We start from the raw sequence: 10,439 nt of genomic DNA on the forward strand, positions 1-10,439 counted from the left end.
AGGTGGAACTGGCACCTCTCCAGCTACCAGTCCACACTTCATACTGTGGTCTGTGCTGGACTTGAATCGGCAACCCTCCGGTTCCAAAGCCAAGTGCCTGCAGACTGAGCTACTAAATATATAACAAACAACAAAAATAAAACATAAAAACATATTCAGACAAGTGACAATGTCATCATTATTTTACAAATATACTACTGGGCTGCATGATGAAGACAGCCGGAGATATTTGTGTGTCTCTAAACCAAATTACAGGCAAACAGTGGTGACATAACACTACAGCATGGTTTTATTCAACTCAAAACATCTGCTCCACTGAAGATATGTGGCGGAGGAGTATTTTTTATTTTTTTTTAGTTCCCACTCCCACATAGGCCACTGAGTGTACTTTGGTACTCTGCCAGAGAGCCAGTGTCATTATTATAAGATAATCATGCCAGTGCTCAAACATGTCCAAAGGTAAAGCCTGACACTGCTCAAAGAGAAAGGAAATAAAATATACAAACTGGCCAAATATCACAACCATAGTATGTCTAGTGGTAAATAATATTTTACAAACAGCTGTTGACCCACTTAATTAATTTAACAATAATTATCAAATTAATGTGAGATATTTAATTCAGCAAAACAATAAGACTGTAGCTGTTCAGTATTTTACTATAAATGTAATATAACAAAAGATTGTTGTAGATGAAAACTGAGATTGTTCTGGCAAATACAAAAATACCAGTAGTATATAATACCACATCACAGGCACAGTGAACAACTCAACCCTTTTTCAGAAAGTCCATTTTGTTATGAATGGCTCGTTAAAGTAGTAAAAGAGATGATTCTGAGACGGTCCCACTCGTCTCTGAATGACTGCTCTCCCTAGTGTACACCAACTGTCACTACAATAAAACACGTGGTCGAATACGCTTTAGAAAATAAACCTAATTTAATAACCCTACTAAGATTTGTAACACAGTTACATGCTGTTGTACAGTGAGATGGAATCCATTCACAGCCATTATAAAACACTGTAATCCTGGATCAACCACTGCAGTCTCATCACTTTAAACTCAGCCGACAAAAGAAATCTGGATTATAGCAATATATTTTCTTATGACTTTATTGTAGTATGAATTGGCAAGCACAAAGAACAACTGAGCTCAGCGTACAGGTGAGCCAATTAACGGATACATATGTACAAAACACACAAGTGCACACATCCGACTTAATATTCACTCACTTTGAGATCCATCTCAGGTACAAAAATAACACAAGAGCTTGTTTTCATTTGCAGGACCTCAAGGGACATACATACACAGCTAGAGACCCTTAGTGGAAAAGACAATCCAATGAAAAGGAAAAAAAACAGTGATGCATCATGACTTCTTCTTCTTCTTGAGTTTAAAATTGTCCATGAAGAATGTGATTAAAAGATGCTTTTTATGCTATATAGTGAATAACCAACCGTGACAAGATTATAACTGAAATGCTATGGATGAATAAAATACATGGCCTTCTATAGTCAAAACATTCAATACTTCATTGGCACCATAAAAACATGAGTAAGTTGAGGAAATATTGCCTGTAACCAAATTGTATATATTTAGTGACACACTAAACTGTAATGACAAGACCTTTCAATAAGAATGAATACTTGGAGATGAAAAAGCATTCAGCTGCATCGTTGGGGACATGCCTTTTTCATATTTACAATCTGTCAATAGCAGTGGCACAAGAAAGAAGAAAATGTACAGAGGGAGACTAAAATGGTCGCACATATATACATAAAGGATAAAAGAACTAACCAAACGCGTGGTCGATTTCATGAAGAAGAAGAGGCTCTGACTAAAATACAACACTAAACTGCCTTTATGAGACAGTTCCAGGAGTGCATCAGTTTCTTTTTTTTCTCTGTGGTGATTGCTCGGTGCTCACAGGAGTAAGTTGCTTACAGAAGTTAGGATTGTTTTTAATTACTGGCGCTTGGCTTTGTAAGGTCGGGAGCGTTTCCTGCGGTCAGGCTTCCTCTGTTTGTGCAAGCGACCGATGCTCACTCCCTGCCGACGACGCACAGAGATGTTCTGCTCCACAAGGCTGGCCAACATGCCTGCAGGAAACACCCAGTCAGAAGGAAGGAACAAAGAGATTATTAAAAAAATACCAACAAAACAACAGATTTTTAGCATTTAGTTTTTGCATCCCTTCCATCTGGTGGTTAGAAATGGATAAAATAATAAATAAAATAAAAAAATAAAAATAAATTAAAAAAAGGTCTATTATTTGTCTTGACATGTAAAAATTAACAAAAATGTGTCTGACATTTACCCACAAGTACTAGTAAAACTTACTTCTATTTCTTCGTTCCCCGCCCCCGCCCTCACAACCACGACTCTAAACTGACTGGAGTTTTGCTCAGGCATTCAGTACAAAATAAAATATCCATAAAAACAGTGTGATGTGAGTGGATGTAAAACATTTAGACACTAATGATCCCCCCCCCACTGAGAAGCCAGGAATTTAAGTGAAGCTTCAGAAAAAGGTTTGCAAATGTTTTTCATGGAAGGGTAAAGGGAAGCAACAGAAAAGTAACGATTTACCTTCTTGGGCCAGCATTGATATAAAGGTGCAGATGAACTCATCGTAGTTATGGGTCCTCCTTTGATCATCGATCTGATCAAATGAAAAGAAAAAGATTTTGATTAAAAGACAATAAAAACAACGTCTCACCAGAGATACTGTATTGGTTCCACGTAAACAAAACCTACTTTGTATTTCTTTCTCTTTTCTACTTCCTCCTTTAGGTACACCTCGTAATTGGCAATGTCAGCCTCTACGCACTTGAGCAGTGCGAGCAGCTCCTGCAAGAAACAGAATAAGATTAACCGCTCTGTGTGTTTGTTTATTATATATTTTTTACTGTACAGCTTTAGAAACAGTTCCCTAATTGGCAGCACAAGCGAAAATGTGAGAGTACTGTGTTATTAAAAAAATGCTGGCAGGCTGATAAGCATAGCGAGATACATACTACAGTGGATTATAACACGAGGAAATTCTCAGACTTACTTTAGGAGAGTACTTATCCCCAGGGGGTTTGCTGTCTGCAGTGGTTTCCATAGCGCTGGGTTTCTCCTTGCTAGGTTTCACCTCTGCCCCATCTTTGCTCTCCTCCTGTTTGACCTCCGCAGACGGACCCGCGTCTCCCTCGTTCACTCCTTCCTTCTCTCCTGGTTGCTCTTTGTCTTTTGTCTTCTCAGGAGTGCACGGCTGCTTTGTGCCATCAGCAGCCGAATCTACTGATAAAGTAACAATTTATCAAAAAGTAGCCAGGCGACGCAGACGATCCATTATTAAATGTTGTGTATGTTATTCTCATTGGGGTCAACCCGAACTGTTTACTTCTACTGTCTAAGATGATGAATATGCTCTGACTGCACTCTGAATATCAAGGGACAGACTGAAATGCTTGCTTCAGCAGAGGCTTTTAACCACCCTTGTAAATAACATGGACGACAGTAACGATCTCTTGTACTCACCAGATGGAGGGAGAGCAAAGATGATTCCGTCCTCCTGCAGGTGTAACAAAGCTACGCTGACAGAGGGACCCAGTTCTCTTACAGCACGATTATATCTGGAGTCTAGCCTCAGCATCTCATCGTCTCCGAACAGCACACGAGACAGATGGGATGCGACTGGACTGGATGGGCGCGTGGCAGCCTGGGAGCGCGCAGGTGAGCGCAGCGGGGAATTGAAGGCACTGCCGATCTCAGAGGCCGTGTCAGTGCTTTCGTTGCTCGGCGTGGGGGAAGGCTGTGAAGCAGATGTGATGCAAATGCCCCCGGTGCGCCCCTCTGTGCGTACAGAAAGGGGTGTGTTCAGGGCATCTTTCCTTTGGGCCTCCTTCTTCAGTTTCTCGGCCAATACAGTGAGGGCGATCTGGCTCTCCATTCCAGTCGCAACCCGTCCAGTTCGTGATCGCAGACTTGCTTTCCGTCTACACCTGAAAGACAGCAGATTAAAACCATAAGTAGCTAAAAACACTCATTTAAATAGCTTTAGCCTCCTTCAGTCAGGTCATAGCCAGAAACATAAAAATAAATAACTATTACAACACATTTTAATGCTAACCTGTTAGATGTGCCTGCAGAACCAGTTACTTCCTCCTCATCATCCTCATAGTCATCTTCATCGTCAGAGTATTGGTGGTGGGAAGGGCCTGGTATTCGAGAGCGACCAACTCCAGCAGCAAGATCCTCTTCTTCCTGTTAATCAAAGAATCTTCAATAAACCTCCATAGATTTATTTTCTGCAGCCACTAACAGGATTTTATGGGCCTCCAAAGATGAATTTGGGCTGTTAAACAACAGGAGCTGATAAAATAAAATCTAACTATCAGTATAGTGGTGTATTTTTTGATTATTGCTGTCTTAGTAAAGAAGCATTCGACACCTGTGCAAGAGAGAGTGATGAGCCAAAACCAGGGAGGAAGAAGGATTTTCAATGACATAAAGGGAGAGAATAACACCCAGAGTGAACTGTCTCACAGTGAAGTCTGAAACAGACAGAGAGCAGTGTATGATCTGTCCTAGCTGCAGGAAGAGTACAATAGTAATTTTTCCATACTGTCAGTGTAATGCTAATAGGTGAGGGTGGTTAAAGGAAGTCATAAAGGGCTATACAAATAAAATAGACTTGTCTTGGCAGTATTAGACAGATCAAATGTATTTCCATGGCAACAAAATTAGTGTTGTCTAAAATGAAAACTGGGAAGTGCCCCAAATATAAACAAAAACACATTTTTAATACAATATATGCTAACAAAGGCTTCTGTATTCTGTAAGGTCCCAGGTTGATGTTGGTTTGTTTGTTGATTTCTATTTTCTAGTTATTTGAATAATTTATTTTGTAAATGCTGTACAGGGTAATGTCAAATAAATTAACAAACAGGTCCTGAACACAACTTCAACTGAAATATTTAGGATATTAACTAATCAACAGAAAACTAAATTGCAACAATTTTGATAACCAATTAATTGTTCAAAACATTTTAAAGGCTTTCCTTGTTGTATATGATAGCAAATTATCACTATGGGACTGTTGGTCGGACAAAACAAGCAATTTGAAGACGTCAACTTTGGCTCTAGAATCTTCTGATAGGCATTTTCCCCAATTTTCTGACATCTTATGGAGCACATGATGACTAATTATAAAATACAACTAAATCCTCTAAAGCCACGTTTCCACCAAGCAGTCCAGTTCAGTAATAACCCACACACTGGGTTATATTTGCATTTCCATTGTCAGAAGTAGTGGATGGGACCAACACATCCACTCCATTCTGCTTCATTCTGCTCATCAACTCTATGTTCTGATGTAAGATTTCCCACACTCTCACAATTTTTAGCAGTCTTTTGTCTTGCTGCCTGCAGCCTTTTCTCAAACAAAGCTCGTCTCCTTGTTGTAGGCTAATAAACAACCACGTACCATGTGTGGGTAGCAAGTGTGTGGTTGAGCTAGAGAGAGCGAGGAGCGAGTCAGAGACAGACAGCAGGAGCAAGGAAGAGCGAGAGGCATAAATGTGATGGTGGAATGAGCAGAGCAGAGGAAGGGGTTAGCGGTAAGTTGTCAATCTGGCAGTAAATGTACAGTGTAGGTTACAACGTGTCAGTTAATAAAGCTGCAGCTTCTCAAGACCAAGAAAAGTCTCGTCTGTTTTTTCCTCAACTGCTGGAAAAGTGAAGGGGGTTAATCTCAAATCTCCCATAACAACCCCACCTACATTTAAGAGTAAGGTCTGTGGTGGAAACACAAAACAGATGTAGGTTTTAGGTACATGGTGGTATGGGTTTAAATACTGAACGTGTTTGGTGGAAATGCAGCTTAACAAGTACAAAGAGTACAACCTAATTACCTCTCTGAGCCAGAACATACACGCTTCACTTCTTCTCTTACCTGCATTGGAGACTTGGCATAGTTGTGGTTGTCCAGGAAGGCAGGCAGGCGTTGAACGATGGGGTTGGGACTGGTGACTTGCTGGGGACCTCCTCCTGTGGGGACTGGTGGTTTGCCCATGACCTTTGTGTTTCCTGAGGGACTAGAGGCATCCTTAGACTGAACTCCTGACTCATCCACTGAATCTAAAATGAGAGTCAAGTGTATTTCAGCTTAAAGTTTATGATAGTCAAGTTAGGTAAATTTTATTGTTGTTTAATGTTATATAGTCAAAAATCACAATTTTGCTCAGGGGGCTTTACAATCTGTACAACATTCAAATGGAGATAAAAATAACGCCCCTTGGCAAATACAAGATATATTTTAACAAAGACTCGGGAAACGAAGGCAGCTAAAGTACCTGAAGAAGCCTGATCAGTCCCCTGGGATGTAACGGGCTCCGCATCTGCCTCTTTCTTGATCGCAGCGGTGCTGTCGTCAGGGGAGGAAGAGTCCTGCTGCTTCTTGTCATGAACAAGCTCGGGCTGAGTAAGCCGGATCATCTGAAGACATGGCAAAATACAGAGGATATTCCACAATATATTCAAGTATGTCAGAAGACAGGACTAAGAGGATCCTGCCACAAAAAAGTTTAACATACTCTAATTAGGAGTGCCAACTATGACATGCTGCAGCAACGCTTACAGCAATTAATCAATTTTTTTCATTTAAAGCCAAAAATATATTACTTTTACTGTCATTTCAATGCCTTATCTCTATTGCTCACATAAGTTTGTCATCTAACCACACTATGCTCCCATGTGTCAAATGAAGAAGGTCGATTTTTCACTAAAGGAGCTGTGGGATTGAAATCAGCTTGCAGTGAAACTTCTGGCAGCTCCTGACCTTCTGTAGACCCTCAAGAACAGTCTGTCGGTTCCTCTTTAGAATTTCCAGTTTGGACTCGTACTTCATCCTGCGGTCAGGCACCACTGCCATCAGGTTGAAGCGAATGTCATGGTACGGCTCACTGAAAAAGAGCAGAGCGGTAGCGTGAGAATGAAGCCTTGAGGGTGTGTGTGTGTGTAGAAGGTGAACCACTGCTGCTTGAGCTGACAGGCTCGGGACTCACCCAGCAGTAGCCAGTCCAATCCTCTCCATGATAACACGCCGAGCTTTATCAGTCCATTCCTCCTCCTCTCCCCAGGGCCCTAAAATACAGTGAAATATTATACTTATTTAATATTTAATTTCCAAATAAATGTTTAACAACTGCAGCAATTGAAATCATTAAATTGTTATTTGAAAAGATGACAGTCAATTTTCTTGCTCGTTTTAGGAAAAGCACTACTCTGTGTATGGGGCTGTGAGAGCCAAATGCTTTGTCCCTTTTGTTTTTATACAATGAAGAATGAGGATATACCTGATTTTAAGGATATACACTGGATTAAAAATGGCTTAAAAGGATAATGATGAAACGTAACAAATTAAAGTGGTTCCGTGGCAGCAGAAATGTTACAAATCAGTGTGACAAGAACAGGACAGTGTATTTCTATGTCAGCGTGTAGTCATACCATGGTCAATGGGGTAAGCCTTGAGCCCGTCAAGCTCAAAGAGGCGGTCTTTGATGGGCACATAGCTAACAAAGTGGAAGGCTTCCATGGTCCGCACTGCACTGATCCCATTCTGCTTCTCCGGCAGGTGCCTGGGCTCCGGTCTCCATAGAAACACAGAAAGAGAGCTTGAGAAACTGATGAATTCACAAAGCCTGACATCTCCCACAGTATGGTAGACAAGTCACAGAGGATTTTTTTTTTTTTTTTCACAGAATCAGAGACACCTGAAAATTGAAAAAGGAACCACTGACTGTAACATACCTGGCATGGCTGTTATGTGCTGTGGCAAGCTCTGGGGCATTTCCTATTGCGTAACCTTTACTCTGAAAAATACATTTAAAAAATTAAATGTGAAAGTGGGAGAGGAGGAGGGAGAGAGAGATTACAACGTGTCTGACTGTGACCAAGAAGGTGACTGTAGACATACATGAGTTTGTGAAACATCTTACCTCTGGACTAAAGCCTTTTGTGAAAGCCTTCATGCGACTGAGGGTGGTGCCGAGCTCAACGCCACTGCAGTTCAACAGCACACTCAACAAAGCGTGGGTGGCACATGAATTTGGTATCAGCTAGATACAAAAATGACAGCATAAACCCAAGTCCAAGTTAGAATATGCATTATATATTTGTTCTTGTGCATTATTACAAGATATGAATACACAGGTAAGGATTTGGAAGGAGGCTGTAAGGAGCTACATTTCTTAGAACATCTACTTTGTTGAGGAAAAGTGTCAAATACTTACCTTGTTCTGTGGCACTTGTGGTTGGATTTAAAGTTTTACATATGTTAGGATGACTTTACATCCTTTCATTATTACTGTGTATTTTGATCTGTGTTTTTGCATACATTTAATTTTAAGCTTTGTATTGCAAGGATAGTCTTTGTTTATTCTATTATGACATTTTTTGTATTATGGTAGTCCTAAAATATAATACATTCAGATTTTTTAGAATTGTTTTATTAACTTTATTTTAGGTATTATTGTAAACATGTCGGCTCCAGGCCCCCCACAACTCTTTAAACACTGAGCGGGTACAGCTAAAGGATGTATACATATACAGAAATTATACATATTACAGGATGTGAAAACACACAAAAAACTGCTAGTAAGAAGCACCACAATTTGCTGCCTTTTACACAATTTTATACAATTCATAAAAATAATACATGTGGCTAAAATAAGACAGCAATTTTAACGAATGACTTTGAGGCCTAATAAGTTATGAATTACATTTGACATTATTTTTTGCTCCTTGAATTAATAAATAATGACTGAATGAACGAATGCTGAAACAATTGTTATCTAATGTGCTGTTAAATTGGTATTTAGTCTTTGAATGAGATTTCTCAGGAGCATCGTATTTACATTATAGACAGCACTATTATCTATAAGACAGCTCTTAGGAGATCTGACATACATTTTATGAGTTAAAATACAGATCAGTTGCTCACTAATAAAAAAGACTTACAAAAAGACTTACCTGATGAGCAAAGAACATATCATTTACAATTTCCTCATCAATGACAGAGGTCTCATCCACCAAAGTGTTAACTTTCCTCCTGGATCGACGTTCCTCAATCCACTTGAACAGGAAGATGAAGCCATAGACAGGACTAAAACATAAAATGATGTTAAATACTTTTTACATGTTGTTGCTACAGGCCAACAAGGTGCAAGAAAAAGAGCATTGTTTATATTCACACTTGAGCTTGGACATCACTACCTGACATACCTTTGCAGATAGTTATATTCTGGATTTACCAAACACAAGTTACATACCTTTGACACTTGCTTTGAAGATCATAGATTTCCTCTACTTGGACGCCTTTGACACCTACAGAAAGAAACATTTGAATTGGTTTTCTTAGCCCCAGTTAGTTATTCACACTGCAGCACTGAGTGGTTTAGCTACTGTATAAGAGCTACTCACCAAAGTCTTCCACCAGCAAAGTGAACAGCCCTGAAATTAAAAAACACTTTATTGAGGGTTTATTAACTCACTAAAGACCCGTATATTACTTTGATAATAGCGTTATTCCTCCTCATTTCCCGCCCCCAGTTACTCGCCCCGTCGACTTGCACAATACACACCAACATTGAACCGTATTGTAATGTCGTACAGCCTTAAAGATGCTCTCTAAAGTCTAATAAGTCACGCTGCTTATGGAAGCTAAACTGTGCCTCTGACTTCATGTGGAAGCTAACATTAGTTAGCAGCGTTATCTGTCGACATTTCTCACCTGGATCACTCTCGAGCTCCAGCCACCCTTTGTTCATGGTTGCATTTGCGCACAGTTGACTGATATTTAAGATGTCTTCCAGTCCATGTTGAAAAGAGGGGTAACAATATTCAACGATAAGACTCTCTCCATTCACGAAACAACTGTGGCAGATAAACACAATGGACAGGGTTGGCCGCATACAAACCGCGTCATCAAGAATCGACGGGTGGTCGCAAAAAAAACAGTCCTACCTTCAACTTCCTGTTGTCACAACAAAGTGCAAAACAACGAATGAATGGAAAATCTGTCAATCGATAAAGACTTACGTCAATATTTTTGTTTATTAAGTGCACATTTTTATTTAATTGTCATGACATCTACTTAAAACGATACCCATTTTTAACAGGGAGGCTGCTATTATTTTATACAAATTATGTTATTATTGCTTTATTAATATTAGTAAACAGCAACGTTACTAGACACGAAATGTTTATTAATATAATAATGGAATCGTTTTGTAGGAATATACGGTATTTTATTATATTATATTAATAGTGGTTAGGAAGAAGTTACCAGTAGTTTGTTTTGTCTTTTTAGAATTTAGCTAGTTTACAAAAAAAAAAAAAAGGGGGCAAAATAAACTGTAAACATTAAAGGTAAACAGTTAATTTTATTCTTGT

At 39.5% G+C, this 10,439-nt stretch overlaps 1 protein-coding gene across 2 annotated transcripts; it reads right to left on the reverse strand.

Annotated features, from left to right (window-relative positions):
- Positions 1-1,093: 1,093 nt before the first annotated feature.
- Positions 1,094-9,975, reverse strand: bap1 (BRCA1 associated protein-1 (ubiquitin carboxy-terminal hydrolase)). Of its 2 annotated transcripts, none has more exons than XM_035661168.1 (17): positions 9,778-9,975; positions 9,468-9,497; positions 9,317-9,371; positions 9,018-9,150; positions 7,985-8,104; positions 7,797-7,858; positions 7,494-7,636; positions 7,052-7,130; positions 6,826-6,949; positions 6,341-6,482; positions 5,941-6,125; positions 4,117-4,250; positions 3,525-3,988; positions 3,055-3,281; positions 2,757-2,849; positions 2,589-2,661; positions 1,094-2,098 (listed from the first exon to the last, which is right to left on the reverse strand). In XM_035661168.1, exons 1-17 carry the CDS (start codon positions 9,956-9,958, stop codon positions 1,965-1,967), a joined length of 2,379 nt encoding a protein of 792 aa, XP_035517061.1. In that variant the 5' UTR covers positions 9,959-9,975; the 3' UTR covers positions 1,094-1,964. The 2 variants fall into 2 exon arrangements, with proteins under 2 accessions (XP_035517061.1, XP_035517059.1); XM_035661166.1 differs by having other exon boundaries at positions 3,055-3,284.
- Positions 9,976-10,439: the final 464 nt, after the last annotated feature.

The sequence above is a fragment of the Morone saxatilis genome, unplaced genomic scaffold (assembly GCF_004916995.1).
Source record: "Morone saxatilis isolate NCDOM2014 unplaced genomic scaffold, NCSU_SB_2.0 Contig18, whole genome shotgun sequence".
NCBI lineage: Eukaryota > Metazoa > Chordata > Actinopteri > Moronidae > Morone > Morone saxatilis.